This window comes from Procambarus clarkii, chromosome 84 (assembly GCF_040958095.1).
Source record: "Procambarus clarkii isolate CNS0578487 chromosome 84, FALCON_Pclarkii_2.0, whole genome shotgun sequence".
Taxonomy (NCBI): domain Eukaryota; kingdom Metazoa; phylum Arthropoda; class Malacostraca; order Decapoda; family Cambaridae; genus Procambarus; species Procambarus clarkii.
In genome coordinates, this window is record NC_091233.1 from 18,494,501 (window position 1) to 18,513,464 (window position 18,964).

General features: G+C 42.3%; 1 protein-coding gene across 1 annotated transcript; it reads right to left on the minus strand.

Moving 5' to 3' along the window:
• Nucleotides 1-783: 783 nt before the first annotated feature.
• LOC138358599 (DNA-directed RNA polymerase II subunit RPB1-like) lies at nucleotides 784-17,736 on the minus strand. The gene is made up of 3 exons (XM_069316667.1): nucleotides 17,263-17,736; nucleotides 3,360-3,466; nucleotides 784-1,225 (listed from the first exon to the last, which is right to left on the minus strand). Exons 1-3 carry the CDS (start codon nucleotides 17,734-17,736, stop codon nucleotides 784-786), a joined length of 1,023 nt encoding a protein of 340 aa, XP_069172768.1.
• Between the last annotated feature and the right edge of the window lie 1,228 nt (nucleotides 17,737-18,964).

Here is an 18,964-nt window from a genome sequence, read left to right on the forward strand (position 1 = left end):
AAGAACTTTTGGTAGGGAATGTTATCGTTGTGTCCATTTGATACTTCGTGAGCCTATGTAGTCCCTTGTGTGGTCTCTCATACCTGCTAATGACCTTTAGAAGCAGCCCCCGTGGGGTAGTGGCTAAGGCGCTCGTCTGACATATCGCGAGCGTTTTGTCCTGGGTTCGTATCCTGGCCGGGGAAGATTTACTGGGCGCAAATCCTTAACTGTAGCCTCTGTTTAACTCAACAGTAAAATGGGTACTTGGTTGTTAAACGATTTTTCGCGGGGGTCGTATTTGTGGGAACATAAGATTAAAGACTTGCCCGAAACGCTAAACGTACTAATGCTGTACGAGAATGTAAGAACTCTTGTATATATAAATAAATCAATTAAAAAAATAGATCCATTGGCCCTTGAAGAGCTCTTTAGCGCATCTCAGTAATATTAGCAGTGCGCTCTCTCGGGTAATTACCTAATGGATCGATATATAGACACGTTTCAATGGTATTTTAATGTTTCCATACGACTATTAGTGATTCCCTGTGCCCGATGTAGAGTTCGTATGACCCTTTGATATTCCATGGGGTCTTTAGCGAGTCATTTGGGCAGCATAACGAAGCTTTTGGTAAAGAAGCCGTCATCACCTATTTTTCCGTGGCCATAATTGCTCGCTTTACAAGAGAAATTTTCATCCGGAATGATTTTTCGACCTTTACGAGAGGACGAGCGCTAGTTTGGGGCTCATGTTGTCTCCACTAATGGTTAATAACTGCGCTAAAACTTGTAGTGCGCTTATGGTTATGGCTTTAAGAGAGACGCGGTGGTGGCGCTGTGTGAGAGACTCTTGATGCTGGCCACGGGAAGGTATTTAGTGAAGGATGTGGAAGAGCTAAGAGGAGCTGAATGAGAGACCGTGAAGGGTGTGGGATGTGAGGTGTAGGGGGGTGTAAAGTGAGGTGTGGAGGGTGTAAAGTGAGGCGTGGAGGGTGTAAAGTGAGGCGTGGAGGGTGCAAAGTGAGGCGTGGAGGGTGTAAAGTGAGGCGTGGAGGGTGTAAAGTGAGGCGTGGAGGGTGTAAAGTGAGGCGTGGAGGGTGTAAAGTGAGGTGTGGAGGGTGTAAAGTGAGGCGTGGAGGGTGTAAAGTGAGGCGTGGAGGGTGTAAAGTGAGGCGTGGAGGGTGTAAAGTGAGGCGTGGGGGGGTGTAAAGTAAGATAGTGAGGATGGGAAGTATGAAAGTGAGTACTGAAACAGCAAGTTACAGGGGTAAAAGTAAGAGACTTAATACTTAGCATCACTGAGGTGTTAAACCAATCTTCAAAAACAGTGATTTAGCTCACCTGCTCAAGGTGATGGCTCCTCTAATGGAAACAACATTCTCCATCGCGTTTCTATCTCGCTCCCGGCACCTTTGGCTCCCTTGGAGGTCGCTCAAACATTCTCAAACAATGATGCATACTTTAGAGTTGCTTCCTGCTCCACCGGTGTTGGCCACTGACGTTGGCCACCTGTAATTCTCTACCAACGAATTCTAGCACTGACACCTACTCCCAACACCATTATATTACAGAACTTTCGCTAACATCAAGAGTTTCACCATTAGTTATACGTAATTTTAATGTTCTTCAGTGAATACTGATTCGGGTCAATGTTTTCACTTTAAGGCATCTTTGTCAAAGGAACTTCATTTGAGAGCTGTTTAACACTCTAATAGTGACTTCATTTTGGCTTCTATTTGACATCTGGTTTCTACCTTTCATTTGGTGCCCCATGACTTCCTGTTTATATAGGCCATATAGCAGCTTTCTCAGGTTATATGACATATATTGACTTTGTTTACGTTACTGGGTTGTGATATCTGCTGAATACACCATAACAAATTTCTTTAACTTCATCCTTTAGTATAACTAACAGTGCCTTCGTTTTCTCATGTAACATCTGCAGGCTTCCTCCTCCCGTTTAACATCTGTTGGATTCCTCCTCTTCTGTATTTTATCCTGGCATTTTCCTCTCGTGCGGTCACCGAGGGCTTCCTCCTCTCTGTTGGGGTATTCTACGTCTCCTCTATGACTTCTGTCACGAGTGCTTTTCCCTCTGGTGTAACTGGGCAAACGACAAGTATTTGAACAAATCCACAAGGGCCGTGACGAGGATTCGAACCTGCGTCCGGGAGCATCCCAGACACTGCCTTAATCGACTGAGCTACGACAGGGTAAAACAATTGTTTGCTGCCTTTCACATCCAGCCGGTCCAGACAGTTGAGAGGACGGGACCAAAGAGCCAGAGCTCACCCCCCCCGCAAGCACAATTAGGTGAGTACATTATTCAGGTGATTTGTCAATTGCTCATATAGACACCTGTCAATCTATGATATTCTACTGGAATCCATAGTAGACAGAAACAGTGGGAAACGATACGCGAATTCAACAATTTCACCATTCGTTTATGTATGAAATAGGTTTTCTTCCCTGTATAATGCAGCATACTTTATAACCATTAATACAACATTTCTCCTCCCAATAGTGATAAATATACAGCTGCGATGTAATGCAACATACGTCCCTTACGAGTAATACAAGATTCTCTCCCCCCACAGTAATACAACTTACTTCCTCTCTTGTAATACAGTATAAGTCCACTTATTTATACAACATACACCCCAGCCAAGTAATACAGAGGAAGGGGGCCATGACGGGACAGCTCCAGATTGCCAGGTTCGTCACTGTCATAAAGTTTACTTGATATTTGACTCTGGTAAACCGGTTTGGTTTATCTTAATTAATTATCATGAGCTGGACCAAGTTGAGACGGAGTTATAATGAAGTTCTTGAGCAGCTGATGCCTTCATGCGGGTCCCTTCTACCCACACCCGCATGCGGCTGTCTCCACCCACTCCCTCATGCGGCTGTCCTAACCTACTTCTTCATGACTCTTCTCCGCGCACCATACATCTCCCATGCTCACATGCATACTCTCTCTACACGATATATTAGCCCACTCAACACACCCTCTCACGCCCACCCTCCACACGCCCACACCCACCCAAGACACCCACCCACACCCACCCAAGACACTACCGTTCCACATTTCCTCGTACATCAGCCACCACCACCTCTCATTTAATTATTTTCTCCTTTCTAACTCCCCGGTTAATCGGGGGAGATTTTCCACCTTCGTAGTCTTCCATTATTCTCTAAGGCCTCAGACGTCCCCATTAGACCAGCCTCACCGTCTTAATCCGGTGTTGAAGCTTCCTCCAGCTACCACTCTGGTAGCTTCACAGTCGCTAGCCACACAGTCGCTAGCCACACCGTCGCTAGCCACACCGTCGCTAGCCACACCGTCGCTAGCCACACCATCTCCGCTTTAGTCGACTGACACAAGACCCTCCCTTAGCCAGTCTTCAAACACTCTTCCATTGCCAAGATACTGATGGGAACCAGACACTTGGGAAGCGCACCCGAGCTCCGGTCTAAGAACTTTTGTCTTCAATATACATACATTTTAGTTACATGAGTAAAGAACAAATATATTTTCTGATGTATACGGCATGGATAATACAATAGCTTCAAGGATTCATGTTTGCTTCAGGAATACCAGAATAGCTTTTCAAATTCGGATAAAAGTGGCTAGTATATTGCATTACTAACAGGTGAAGGATTCTGAACGTCGAAAAGTAATATTGTATTTTTATGTTACCTTAATCTGGAAATTGTTAAAGATAATGAAAAGTAGGAAAGACATTTTTAGTAGGAATCTAACACCTATTGTATAATGCATTAGTACTCGAAATTGGATTTAAAAAGGAACTTGCTTATCTAGAAAAGTTAGTTATAAAAGTTCTTATGTTAAGTTCAGACGTTATTTTCAGATTGTACAACGCTACTGTTGATAAAGCTGAACAATTTGAGTTACCGTTTAAGTATCCAAGACCACCCTCAGGTCAACCTCTTGACCCTGACAAATGGGCGACAGGGGGGGGGGGGGGGGGGGGGGGGAAGAGGAGGAGACGAATGACGGCCAAGGGGAGGGGAGAAGGAAGGGGGGGAGACGGAGAAGGAAAGGAGGGGAGAAGGAGAGGGAAAGGAGGGGAGAAGGGAGAACTAATGATCTGAGCCCCAGATCATTACAACTTAATAGAATGTAAATTAGCTGGTAATATACACATAAATATGGCTAATATTAATAATTATTAACTCTTTGAGCGGAAACGACAGTAAACCTCAAATTGAGGTTTACAATTGAGACAAACTGAGGTCATTTGATACATCACGCTATTATGATTTGCGTGTATTGTTCTTATTATTATTATTATTATTATTATTATTATTATTCTCATATATGTGGACTTTGATAACTTTAAAGGAAATATATTGAAGGAAATTTAGATCCTTAAATAAATAACGATAAGGAAAAGGATAGAGAAGGAGCGAGAATAGGTAGTAAGGATGTACAAAAGAACGGTGCATCTCAAGGAGCTGAGGGAAAGGCTAAGACTCACAAAGGGATAGTTGTGTGTTGTGTAACACAACTGCTCAACCTTGTGCAATTGTTGTATTAATCTTGGCTTCTGGCGACTTTACATTTCACCTTGGAATTCAATACGACTGAAATATCCGATTTGGAATTTTCAATATCACTGATTGATTTTGCAAGCTGAATGCTTTCCCGTCGCTAAAATGCTGCCATATGAATCATTTTTGCAAGATTATATTTTACCTTGGCGTAGGATATTAGAGTATTAGAGGATTAAGATATTAGATATTAATTAGATATTAGATATTAGATATTAAGATATTAGAGGATAGTAGAGATATTAACATAGCAAATACAACGAGATTGTTTCGATGAAAAAATATAATAATAAATAAAGGAGAATAAATAAATAAAGGAGAATAAATAAAGGAGAATAAATAAATAAAGGAGAATAAATAAAGGAGAATAAATAAATATATGCGTAAAGTCATTAGAATAACTGACAGGGAATACACCGTTATCTGTCATCATCTGTGTGTACACGACAATGTTAAAAAAATCAGTAATTAATCCCTGGGATAACTGGGATCTCTCAGTTGATTTTGTAAATGCACCCAAGATAATGTACACTCTACATTATTACAACAGTTTACACTGTATAACATCACTGAGAGTATCCAGGTTATGGGTAACGATGTGTATCAGTGCTAGATTTGGTTAGATTAGCATTTCAAATTTTAACTAGGTTAGATTAGTTAGATTAGGTATGTTAAAATAGCATTTCAAAAGCACTACAATCAACCACAGATTGTTCAATAAATCACTGAACTATATGTTTAACAGATCTCTCACCCTGTCCATGGAGGACAGAAGAAAATGTATATATGCTGGATTAGCATCGTAAATGTCTGGCTACGGTTGTGGTAGAAAATAATACAACAAAAAAATAAAAAAATACAGAAATTAGTATTGCTAGTCTTCAAATTTCATAAAAAAATTTAACATTGTATTACAGATATTTAAAATTTTCTTTTGATCGAGTGTTATAAATTTTTGGGAAATATTTCAAAAAAATTTCGAATACGGTTGGTAAAAGTTTTATATATATGCTTAACCAAGTTGATGCTGAATAGAAGGAAATGTCAGAGAAGTTACTACTGAAAGTCCACAACTTTTAACAACTGTTGACCAGACCACACACTAGAAGGTGAAGGGACGACGACGTTTCGGTCCGTCCTAGACCATTCTCAAGTCGATTATTTAATCGACTTACGGTCAATGGCACAATCGACTTGAGAATGGTCCAGGACGGACCGAAACATCGTCGTCCCTTCACCTTCTAGTGTGTGGTCTGGTCAATATACTTTAGCCACGTTATTGTGACTCATCGCCTGCTTTTAACAATTGTTTTCACCACTGTATAACTTGTAACCTTTAAACATATAATAAAGCAAAATATTGAAAATATTGACTCTTCATTAGTCAATATTTTCTGGCGAGTGTCTGTTTATCTGTTCTTTCACTCAAGCTCTATTATGGCAGTCACAAAAATCTTTTGTGAAATATTGCCATTGCAATCCATCTTGATAGTCTTCGTTTGTTATGAATTGCAAATGAGAATCAAGATATTAATATCAGATTTTCGTTCCTTAAATTAAAAAATGATCCATTCTGGCAACTGACGAGGGAAGAATGGCGAGATTGATCTAATATTTGGCTGAGTTTGTTAACTGTGCTTATGGTAAATGTCAACTGTCTATCTCAACAATTCACTGACAGTTTTGGGTCTACAAATATCACACACTATATACTCGACTGTGTCAGAGTAGTTAACTAATGGAATGTATTAGTAAGTGATGTGGAGGAGGCTGACTCCGTACACAGTTTCAAATATAAATATGATAGAGCTCAATCAACTCAGGAACCTGTACACCAGTAGACTGACAGTTGAGAGGCGGGACCAAAGAGCCGAAACTCAACCCCCGCAAGCGTAAGTAGGCGAGTTCAAAGTAGTAACTCTCTGCCCAATAACATTTGATTATGCAGTAGGTTTAAAGTTGACAAAGGCCGTTCTCTGTGTATCATTACATACATTAATAGTTTAAAGTCCGATTGATGTACCTCAATGATAGAATAAATATGAAAATGATTGACTTTGCTTGCCTCGTTAGAATGCATACAACATAATTTACGTTTTGTTCATGGAGTAGATACGCTCATCACTACAAATCGAAAAATGTTGGAGAATTGCAAATGTCTATTTGAAATATGCAGAAATGACCAAACGCGTTTAAGAGAAGGGAATGAAATGGGAGTGGAAAATTTAACAAAAAATCACAGAGAAGCAGTGATATGAATGAGAAAAAGAGCTGTAATTGTGTCTCTACATAAAACCATTTTTAATCAACGAATACTCAATTACTGTGTTATACACCGAGTTATTACACTATTTTTTTTTGGTCATTCACATAAAAATTTCCGGCAGACATTTTCCTAGACGTTAACGATGATTAATTGGTGCTTTTTCAACCATTGAGCATCAGTGAGAAGGTTGTAACATGGCGGCTGAAGTTAAATACACACAGTGTACGAAACGGTTGAAGTTATATACACGCAGTGTACGAAACGGTTGAAGTTATATACACGCAGTGTACGAAACGGGTGAAGTTATATACACGGTGTACGAAACGGTAAAAGTTAAATACACGCAGTGTACGAAACGGTTGAAGTTAAATACACGCAGTGTACGAAACTGTTGAAATTATATACATTCAGTGTACGAAACGGTTGAAGTTAAATACAGTGTACGAAACAGTTGAAGTTAAATACATACAGTGTACGAAAAAGTTTACTCCTCTCGTACTCAGACAGAAAGGGAAATCTTGGACAGAAACAACACCCGTCTTCTCCACAGACAGATGCCCAGGACCGACGGGTAATACCGTCTCACGCGGCGACGGGGGAGGGGGGACTAATTACGTAGATATGACGGGCTCATTTCGCTGCCTCGGCCGAGCAGAATAAAATTGTAAACTGCAGCGCCGACACATATCTCGAATTAGCATATAGATTATTGGAAAATTACTACTCTCTCCCGTTCCTCTCCCCGTCCCTTGGGTCTTGCGCGACACCCAGCGCCTCAAACAGCTTCATTACACTACAACACCCGCAACACCCGTAGTTACCATGATAAACATGTGAAAGCCCGACATAATATCTTTAACAGCAAGAGCTGCGTTCAGTTTCGCCAACATTCGACTGTGTTACTTATCCTTTCTTCATTAACATCTATGCGCGTTTTCAGCATGTGAAACATTATTTGCAATCCATGTAACTCCTAAATTCACTCGTCACAATCACCAAAAAACAGCGCTTTCCAACGCACATAACACCAGTCAGGCAATACTTTACCACTATCAACCATCGATAATACCATTTATCAATACCATTATCAGCAATATCGTTATCAACACCCGCCCTCGGTATCACACCAGCAACACCTATCTTGAGGTTATCTTGAGATGATTTCGGGGCTTTAGTGTCCCCGCGGCCCGGTCCTCGACCAGGCCTCCACCCCCAGGAAGTAGCCCGTGACAGCTGACTAACACCCAAGTACCTATTTTACTGCTAGGTAACAGGGGCAAAGGGTGAAAGAAACTCTGCCCATTGTTTCTCGCCGGCGCCTGGGATCGAACCCAGGACCACAGGATCACAAGTCCAGCGTGCTGTCTGCTCGGCCGACCGGCTCGCTCCCTCCCTACGGTGCAATCTTGTCATTCCCCAAACACCACAGTCACTCAACACCAACCACGACTGCACCCACCACGACTGCACCAACCACGACTGCACCAACCACGACTGCACCCACCACGACTGCACCAACCACGACTGCACGCACACACACACACACACTATCACTACTCACACACCAAGTGATTCCAAAATTTTGCTTGTGATGTGTGTGTATGTATGTATTAACACGATGTACTGAACGGGGTGAGAATAGCTTGAGCTACCTCATCCCTTTGTGTGTATTTTACCTCAATAAACTTATTTCAATTTCAAAATTGTCTTCTTGGCAACAGTTGATGGGTTGTGTTTAGCTCCTGTCCTCCCTGGCTGCTGTAGTTGCAAGTTTTGGCTAATTACTATCTTCATCCTCCTCCTAGTTTGGCTGTTGATTGCAATGCTCATTAGTTTTGCTAGATTGTTATGGGGGTATTGGGGGGTACAATGTCCACCATTCCTGTCAGCTTTTGTGGTTTTGAGATAAACTGCTTTAACTTATAGTTATGGATTGTAATGACCACTACGGTCATAGTGATATGGGGCCAGATTCACGAAAGCAGTTACGCAAACACTTACGAACCTGTACATCTTTTCTCAATCTTTGGCGGCTTTGTTTACAATTATCAAACAGTTAATGAGCTCCGAAGCACCAGGAGGCTGTTTATAACAATACCAACAGTTAATTGGTAAGTTTTCATGCTTGTAAACTGTTTAATAAATGTAACCAAAGTCGTCAAAGATTGAGGAAAGATGTACACGTTTCTAAGTACTTGCTTAAGTGCTTTCGTGAATCTGGCCCCTGGTCATTAGCGATAGGAGTTGTGGATTGTGATAATCATATTGACCTAGAACGAGTTATAATGAAGAGAGCGTTAGTTAACTGAATTTTCACAGTTAACTGGCCGGCTGTAGTCTGTACAGCGAGACCAACAGACACAACACTGATACTGGGATCAGTGAACGGGATCAGAGGAGCCGGATAGCGTATCTGCTCACAGTAAGGAGAGTTGTGACTGTAAATAACCGCATCTGGAACAGTTTACCTGGAGAATAATTTAACTGTATCAGCAGAGCGGGTCCGAGAGGACGGATATTCTGGTATATACGAGTTGAGGAAGCTCTTAAGATGGGGTTATAGACGACGCTGATGGTCTGTATATTGAGGAGTCTCTTATTGCTTCACTCCAGTCTTGTGTGTGGGTGTGTGTGTGTGTGTGTGTGTGTGTGTGTGTGTGTGTGTGTGTGTGTGTGTGTGTGTGTGCTCACACAGCTAAATTTACCTTGTCGTGCATGCGATGTTTGAGTTTGTTTCTCAATAGATAGTTTAGGGCATAGATTATCAATAGATTATCAGGGCAGATAGTTTCAATAACTATCTGCCCTGATAATTGCCTTGGAGAAAATTTCTCACATCTTAGAATCTAAGATAATTATTATTTTCTTCTACAAATCTATACTTGTAACTAATACGTCTGAGCTCTGGAACTATTCAGAAAATACTCATTTACATTTTGTAAAGTTATATTTAGCTTTTATGACAAAATTTGGACTTCATGCTGATGATGCATTTTGTCGTACGGCTCTGACATACGTGGTATGCAAAGCTCATAATGAGCCCTTGTTCAAGTTTTTGCAAAATATTAAATTTTCTCCAACCTTGCAAATGCAGGTGTGTGTGTGTGATGTCAACACCCAACTCCTTGCCTCAAACTTAAGTTATTTCCAGTTTTATTTTGTACCATGTGCCTGGAATCCTCTTTCCAGCTTCAATTTTTATAATGAGGTATTTAGTTGACTAAAATTTTTAACGGCACTTCTTAGACTATTCTTACAGTTTCTTGTAAGTCTGTGATTCGTGTTATGAAGAGTTAATAGTTAGTTTTTACATTTTTTTCTTGGTGGTCGTGTCAAAGCTGTTTTTAATGATAGTTTCCTTTTAAATCTATATTCTGTCTTTGATCGACTAAGTGTTAAACGTCTTTTTATGGACGATATGAGAGCTGTGTCTGGTCCTGCCTCGGTACAATCTAACTTATTCCCTCAAAACTTGAACCAAACTTTGCGCCAAGGCCACGCAAGTTCAACATTCTCAGCTTAAAAAAAAAATACATCATCCAGATGAAAGTAAAACATTGTTTCTAATTTGTTCAGTAATCCTGTTAAACTCTTAAAAAAAACAAGAAGAAAAATGCCCAAATTAAAAGAGTAACTAAAGAGAGCCTTGACAAGACAAGAGTAACTCAAGTGAGTGCTTGACAAGACAAGAGTAACTCAAGTGAGCCTTGACAAGACAAGAGTAACTCAAGTGAGTGCTTGACAAGACAAGAGTAACTCAAGTGAGCCTTGACAAGACAAGAGTAACTCAAGTGAGCCTTGACAAGACAAGAGTAACTCAAGAGAGCCTTGACAAGACAAGAGTAACTCAAGAGAGCCTTGACAAGACAAGAGTAACTCAAGAGAGCCTTGACAAGACAAGAGTAACTCAAGAGAGCCTTGACAAGACAAGAGTAACTCAAGAGAGCCTTGACAAGACAAGAGTAACTCAAGAGAGCCTTGACAAGACAAGAGTAACTCAAGAGAGCCTTGACAAGACAAGAGTAACTCAAGTGAGCCTTGACAAGACAAGAGTAACTCAAGTGAGTGCTTGAGTTGAGTGTTAGTTATACCTGGTACTCAGTATTAAACATGCGTATTAATTTATGTCCTTGACTAGAGTGCGACTTGATAAATCCAGCGAATAGGTTCGAACCCTTATCAAAGCCCATTGTGGATTTGTTCATTTGATATTTCACGTTATTGTGATTTCTGTGTGTCCTTACAACCCGTTCTCGCACTTTTGTATAGTCAATATTGACTTATTAAATACGTGCATATGTGACATACTAAACATACTAGTTTACCTTGAAAAGCTTCATAGAAAACACCGACCTTATCTAACCTTCTTAGTATGTTAAGATAAGCATCTTATTGCTTCGTAATTACAATTATTACTCAATCTATACCTATAATAGGTTAAGTAATAATTGTAATTACGTAATGGTTAAGTAATAATTACAATTATTACTTAACCTATACCTATAATAGGTGAAGTAATAATTGTAATTTCGAAGCAATAAGAAGTTTATCTTAACATACTAAGAAGGTTAGGTAAGGTCGGTGTTTTCTATGAAGCTTTTCAAGGCAAACTAGTACGTTTAGTATGTCACATATGCACGTATTTAACAAGTCAATATTGACTGTAAGAAAGTGCGAGAACGGGTTGGTCCTTAACGCTAATCAGAGATATATATCTTACTCTTCACATTACAATAACTATTCTGGGATTAATTTGTTTCTCGTTTGGATAAAAGTGTTTTTATATTGGCGAATAAAGAAGGAAATGTTTGTCAAACGTTGACAAATGTTTATTGTTGCGTGTGTGAGTGAGAAAGAGGACTTTTGTGTAGCCCGAGTTGGACTTGTTTATGGCTCACTCGTGTGTGGCCTTTGTGTGGGGTAGCGGTACTCTGTGTGGCCGTCTTTTGTTCCTGGTGTGTGTGTGTGTGTGTGTGTGTGTGTGTGTGTGTGTGTGTGTGTGTGTGTGTGTGTGTGTGTGTGTGTGTGTGTGTGTGTGTAATAATAATAATATAATAAACATTACAACAGAAATTTTTAACTGTGAGAACATTAAAATTCCTTGAATAGTCAAAATGAAATACCATTTGCTTCCTGCTGAACCAATTTCTACTGCAGGAACTGTCAGGAAAAGATATTTAGTGTAATATATGAAGGAGCTGAAGGCAGCGATACAGCCCAGATGAACGCTGACCAGCATCATCTCAGCATCCAGAGATGTTTCTAAAATTCGATAAGTTATGGCCTCAGACTTCATGTATTCTCTATGTTGCAGACGCTTCTTCTGCCGCCATATTAAGTGTTGCACATGCAACTTTACATATCTGGAAAGTGAACACCTCGGCCGAGCGGACAGCACGCTGGACTTGTGATCCTGGGTTCGATCCCAGGCGCCGGCAAGAAACAATGGGCAGAGTTTCTCTCAGCCTATGCCCCTGTTACCTAGCAGTAAAATAGGTACCTAGGTGTTAGTCAGCTGTCACGGGCTGCTTCCTGGGGGGATGGAGGCCTGGTCGAGGACCGGGCCGCGGGGACGTTGAGCTCCGAAATCCTCGCAAGGTAAGGTATGCTGGCGTTGGTGTAGTGCCTTGCTAGCATTAGTCAGCATGGAGGTATTCCCGCGTGAGCTGGTGTGTAGATAACCTTTTGACTCATGCCAGTGTGAAACGAAGAACGAATATTAAAGCATATGTGCTATTTAGAAAAAGTAAGTCAAATGCTCGGTTTCCTTCAATCTCCCAGAAGGTCACACCTGCCGCAGAAAACAGGATGAGGCCCGACTGTAGACTCTCCGAGATTCCACGCCTGAACACAACACGGAAATGAGTTCGATGTGTGCAACCCGCTCTCACACAAGACAGCATATATATGACTTGTTGCTTATAGTCAATAATTCGCTTATAAATAAGTAAATATGTGACATATTCCAAGATTTATTTTTTTTCCAGGCACTAACTTTTCCTCTCAGTTATATTAAACAATACAGATTTTATACAAAATTTGACAATATCCTGAGTTACTTTACAATTTGTTAAAATATTTTAGTTTTGTTTTATTATTTTTATAAAACTGTAATATCAATATAGGTACAGGTTCAGTACTAATTGTAAATTCTTAACATACTAAGAAGGTTAGGTTAGGTTGTGGTTTTCTATTCAGCTTTTCAAGGTAAACTCAAATATTCACAATAAATTAGTATGTCACATATGCACTTATTCATAAGCAAAATATTGACTATAAGCAAGTGCGAGAACGGGTTGATGTGTGATGAGCAGGTGTGATGAGAGGAGAGATGAGGAGTGATGAGGAGATAGTGACTGGCCAGGCCTCAGGCTCCCTTGCACACCCATTAGCAGTAAAATAGGCCTGGAAATGCAGCATATAAAATATTTGTAAAAATGGGGAGCAGTGATGAATATTTTTTTTAGGGAATATTTATAACTCAAAATTCTCAATAAAACCAAGATTATATTGCGGTTAGGCACAAATAATTTCTTAATGTTGACGTACTTGGGAGTTAAAATAATTTTAAACTTCTGATTGTGCAACTTTTGGCTCCTAGCGTATAAACTATATTAGAAAATTATATTTAAAAATCGAGATGAAAAGGAAATTAATTTTTACGTCCTCTTAAATCCATTTTTTTAAGTGTTGAGAGGCGGGGCCCAAGAGCCGCAGCTTAAGTTTCATCCGGAAGAATTCCCTTTCTGTTTATATAATTATTTATTTCCTCTCCTATCATTCTTCTTTCTCGTTTTCCTTCGCATGTAAACACGAACTTCCTTCCCATTCTGGTATGCACATTTTCTTTCCAAAATGTCACTATTTTAAGAAAATGTGTTGCCATTGTCTTATTTTATCTTCCTCTTCCACCGTTCTCCTCCCGCAGTCTGCCTTCTTAATCTCACCGATAAATTTGGAGAATTTTAAGTTCCCTCTGACTTAAAATTCAGCCTCAGACGTTTCTTTTAGCCTTGTATATTTCACTCTTGATATCTGTAAGAACTCTTAAAAATCCTGCTTATATACTTTCTTGTCTGTATTATTTCTTTTCGTAGTCTTCTCTATTCCTCCAACCACTTGGGCTGGACGGTAGAGCGACAGTTTCGCGTCATGCAGGTCAGCGTTCAACCCCTGACCGTCCAAGTGGTTGGGTACCATTCCTTTCCAATCGTCCCATCCCAAATCCTTATCCTGACCCCTTCCCAGTGCTATATAGTCGTAATGGCTTGGCGCATTCCCCTGATTCTCTTCCCCTTCTTCATTCATTTACTCATTAGCTGGTTCTCCATCGTCTCTTATTTACGAAGAAACTTAAATTGTCTCCCGTCATTTCTTGCCATATATCTTTTGTCCCAAACTTCAGCTGAGAGAGAGAGAGAGAGAGAGAGAGACAGAGACAGACAGACAGAGACAGAGAGAGAGAGACAGAGAGAGAGAGACAGAGAGAGACAGAGACAGAGAAATGCAAAATAGACGACGAGAAGACAGAGAGAGAGGGAGAGCGAAAGGGAATGATTGATACCATAATGGAACTGAGATAGACTTAATTATAGAACTAGAAGCGAGAGTAAATTATCTGCCAGTCTCCCTGCCACCAGCTAAAACATCTGCAGGTACCAGCTTCTTCAACACCTGCACGTACGAGGCGAGTAAAACACCTGGCTTGGAGAGTTTAATCTAAGCCAGGTACTAAGCCTCGGAACTCTTTTTCTCGCGTCCAAAATGCTCCGTTAATTCCCAGAGAGAATTTTTAAGCCGCGAGAAAATTTGACTGGAAAAGAGAAGCTGATAAATTGGTGTTTAGTGTATAAATCGATGAAATGTTATCCTAAAGTCTTGTGAAAGTTCAAGGTGGTGTTCACTGCTCGGTGAAGGAAGGTGAACGCGATTGAAGGAAGTCGGACGATAGTGAAGGAAGGTGGTTAAGTATGAATGCAACAGGAAAGCTGTGAAGAGAAGGGAAACTGAGTTAATTAAAGTTGAGGCAAGTGTTGAATTGCAGATGCTGTTGGATAGAAAACACATTTTCAAATCATTCTCTACTTCTCTTCCAACCTATCATTGCATGTTGCAATGTCTCCTGTTGCATCAACTAAGACACATCAATGTATCCGTTTGTTTACATGATACATCTCCATCTCTCCAGCTGTATACATAATACATTCAGCCACAGCCTTGACTGGCGTCCTTGCTTTGCTATCATGTCAAACACGTCTTTCAAAATCAATTGACCACTTCAGCTTCCTATCTTCATAACAGTTGCTGTGCTACACCGCAAACACACACAGCTCCGGACGGCTCTTGACAGTCGTGTATCTCTCAAGAATTGTTAAAAGATGCATTAGGGGGGCGAGGAAGAGTTCTATAGCTTGGCCAGCGGTCCGGCTTGGCCAGCGGTCCGGCTTGGCCAGCGGTCCGGCTTGGCCAGCTGTACCGGTTGTCAAATGTTGTTTGTGCTCTGTTCTCTTAATTTTCTCTCAGTCTCTCAACCGGTTCCTGCCTACAATCATTTTACTAAGTTGTATTTGAACTGCCTCTGTCGATATGTCTTTCTGTATATCTGTTCAAGTTCAAATATGTTTATTGAGATAAGCAAGAAATACATCTCAAAGGGATAGAGTAGCTTATGCTATTTCTACCCCCCTATATATCTGTATCTCTGTCTATCCGTACCTATTTGTCTATCTCTGTCTCTCTCTTTCCAGCTTATCCCTACTGTTCTGACCTATTACAAGTGTTCCATTCTTTAATGGGGATACATTCTCTCGGTAAGCTTAGCGCTTTGTCATAGAGTTGCTCTATAAATCGCAAAAGGGTTCCTGAAGCTCGCTTGATGAATTGGCTCTGTAGATATGTTTTCATACCTGGTTGATACCTGGTTGATGGGGTTCTGGGAGTTGTTCTACTCCCCAAGCCCGGCCCGAGGCCAGGCTTGACTTGTGAGAGTTTGGTCCACCAGGCTGTTGCTTGGAGCGGCCCGCAGGCCCACATATACCTGGTTGATGGGGTTCTGGGAGTTCTTCTACTCCCCAAGCCCGGCCCGAGGCCAGGCTTGACTTGTGAGAGTTTGGTCCACCAGGCTGTTGCTTGGAGCGGCCTGCAGGCCCACATACCCACCACAGCCCGGTTGGTCCGGCACTCCTTGGAGGAAACAATCTAGTTTCACAATCAAACAATCTCATGTGTAACACCTGTTTGTATTCCTTGGACATATGACATGTCTTCCTGTCACCGCGATGGGTGACACACCTGGTTAAACATCTGTCGTGATATACAACGGGAGATATGCCACAATCATCATGATGACATTGAGTGACGGCTGAACAGTCGTAGAACAGGTGTTACGGCTCTCACTTGATTTTGATGAAGCCACCAGGAACACCTGTGTTCCGTTAAGACAGGTGTAATGACCCCTGATTCCCGTGATCATCAACGTGTCTCGTCATCAATCCCTCGCTCATCAATAGTGTCGCTAAGGTGTCACATAAGAGGTTCATCTGCAAAAGGTGTTCCCAATGCTCAAATTAGTACAAGACGGTTATCTTGAGGTTATCTTGAGATGATTCCGGGGCTTTTAGTGTCCCCGCGGCCCGGTCGTTGACCAGGCCTCCACCCCCAGGAAGCAACCCATGACAGCTGACTAACACCCAGGTACCTATTTTACTGCTAGGTAACAGGGGCATAGGGTGAAAGAAACTCTGCCCATTGTTTCTCGCCGGCGCCCGGGATCGAACCCGGGATCACAGGATCACACGTCCAGCGTGCTGTCCGCTCGGCCGACCGGCTCCCTTGGACTGGACATTTTAGATGCTGGACATTTTATCCCAAACAATATCTTATAGGAAGGATTCACTTTGTTAAATGTGTGTCCGCTTTATCCGGCGGACTCACTCGGATATATAGGATACTGGTTAGGTTATCTGCAAACCTTTATGAGTTCCTTCCATGTCATCTCCTTCAGACGCTCACCACCTATGCAGAGGTCATTACCCCACCCTTAACAGCCACTTGACCTTCCTCGACTGAGCTGAGAGGGTCGTTAGACCACACCTCCCTGGTTCAGGCAGTCGGAACCGCCAAGACCTCACTAGTCCTCTTGGTTCTCCAGTAAGAAGGTTTTATAGGCAAAGTTTTCTTCCACTGCTTGTGGGGTGTGGTCGTGGTAGGTGAAGGTGGGGTGTGGTCGTGGTAGGTGAAGGTGGGGTGTGGTCGTGGTAGGTGAAGGTGGGGTGTGGTCGTGGTAGGTGAAGGTGGGGTGTGGTCGTGGTAGGTGAAGGTGGGGTGTGGTCGTGGTAGGTGAAGGTGGGGTGTGGTCGTGGTAGGTGAAGGTTGGGTGTGGTCGTGGTACCTGAAGGTTGGGTGTGGTCGTGGTATGTGAAGGTTGGGTGTGGTCGTGGTACCTGAAGCAGGGCTGGGGCTGTGGCACCTGAAGAAGGGCTGGGGCTGCGGCACCTGAAGAAGGGCTGTGGCTGCGGCACCTGAAGCAGGGCTGTGGCTGCGGCACCTGAAGCAGGGCTGTGGCTGCGGCACCTGAAGAAGGGCTGTGGCTGCGGCACCTGAAGAAGGGCTGTGGCTGCGGCACCTGAAGAAGGGCTGTGGCTGCGGCACCTGAAGCAGGGCTGGGGCTGCGGCACCTGAAGCAGGGCTGGGGCTGCGGCACCTGAAGCAGGGCTGTGGCTGCGGCACCTGAAGCAGGGCTGGGGCTGCGGCACCTGAAGCAGGTCTGTGGCTGCGGCACCTGAAGCAGGGCTGTGGCTGCGGCACCTGAAGCAGGGCTGTGGCTGCGGCACCTGAAGCAGGGCTGGGGCTGCGGCACCTGAAGCAGGGCTGGGGCTGCGGTACGTGACCCGGATGTCGCTGTAACCATCCGCCATGAAAGAGGTAACGAGAAGGGTGTGTTTTCCCTTCGTTAACTCCCGTGCGCCTCGCCGCCTTAACAAGATTTATCACCTCTTCCCTCTTTACAGCCGCATCAACCATCCTACCCTTAATGAATTGGCCATATAGCACTCTGCTGGCCCTCGCTCACTCCTCGACTACCACCCTCACTTGCGGCCACAACTTTTACACCCGCTCGTTCGTTACGAGGCGAGGGATATTACATGAGCATTTTGTAGCTGGGATGTCCTTAGTCACCCTGGGTCGTTTAGTAGGTCGTGGACGAAAGGCCTTTGGTCACCATGGGTCGTTTAGGTGGTGGACGAAAGGCCTTTGGTCACCATAGGTTGTTTAGGTGGTGGACGAAAGGCCTTTGGTCACCATGGGTCGTTTAGGTGGTGGACGAAAGGCCTTTGGTCACCATAGGTCGTTTAGGTGGTGGACGATAAGCCTTTGGTCACCATGGGCTGCTTATCATGTATTAATAATTTTAGAACATGTTGGTTCATCTAAGAGTGATCCCAAGTCGGCTTAGCATCAATCAACAGTACCACTCTTCTTCACAGTAAACATTGGATGAGAAAACCTAAGTTTAAGGGCCTAGTATACATTATAATGAATCTGATAGTCTTGGGAGAAAATTTAAATAAACTCCCTTCAAGACCCGAAATCATTACTAGGTACTGAAGCATTGTAATGCTGCATTAGGTAATGACTGACAAATGACTGTACTAGGTAATGACTAATGACTAGGTAATGATGCACTTCTTTAAGTGAACTATAGACAGCTCGTCTGGGGGCGACACCTGTCAATCAGGAACTTAATTACAGATTAACCACGATCCGGCATTCTTGTTGCCTAACACCTCTAAATAATGTATCCTCTAACGGTAGTTTGTAACATAAATTCAACAATATTCCCTGCTAGTCTAAGGTAGGCTTAGGCTGATGAGCCTATATCACAGGGTAGAATATATGCTGAGATTATAAAGAACAAAAATCCATCCTAATATATCTTGCTTTAGGCCAATTCAGTCCTTTCTTACTTGGCCTAGTAGTGTGGTTCTAGCATATTGGTATAACATATACATGTATATGACTCAATGTATAATTTTAATATTTCCTCCGTTTTTTAATTTTTCATTCGTGTGTTTTTAATTTTACTTGTAATGGTTGATTTTGGTGTATCTGTTAGGTCATATTTTGTAACCATGTAATCGTATA

Coding starts and splice junctions, on each gene's coding strand:
- LOC138358599 (XM_069316667.1), bottom strand. CDS start 17,736: ATGGCGGATGGTTACAGCGACATCCGGGTCACGTACCGCAGCCCCAGC. Junction 3,467..17,262: donor CAGCCCCAGCCCTGCTTCAG/GTACCACGACCA, acceptor TGTATATTGAAG/ACAAAAGTTCTTAGACCGGA. Junction 1,226..3,359: donor TGGCTAAGGGAGGGTCTTGT/GTCAGTCGACTA, acceptor TTGCTGTTTCAG/TACTCACTTTCATACTTCCC.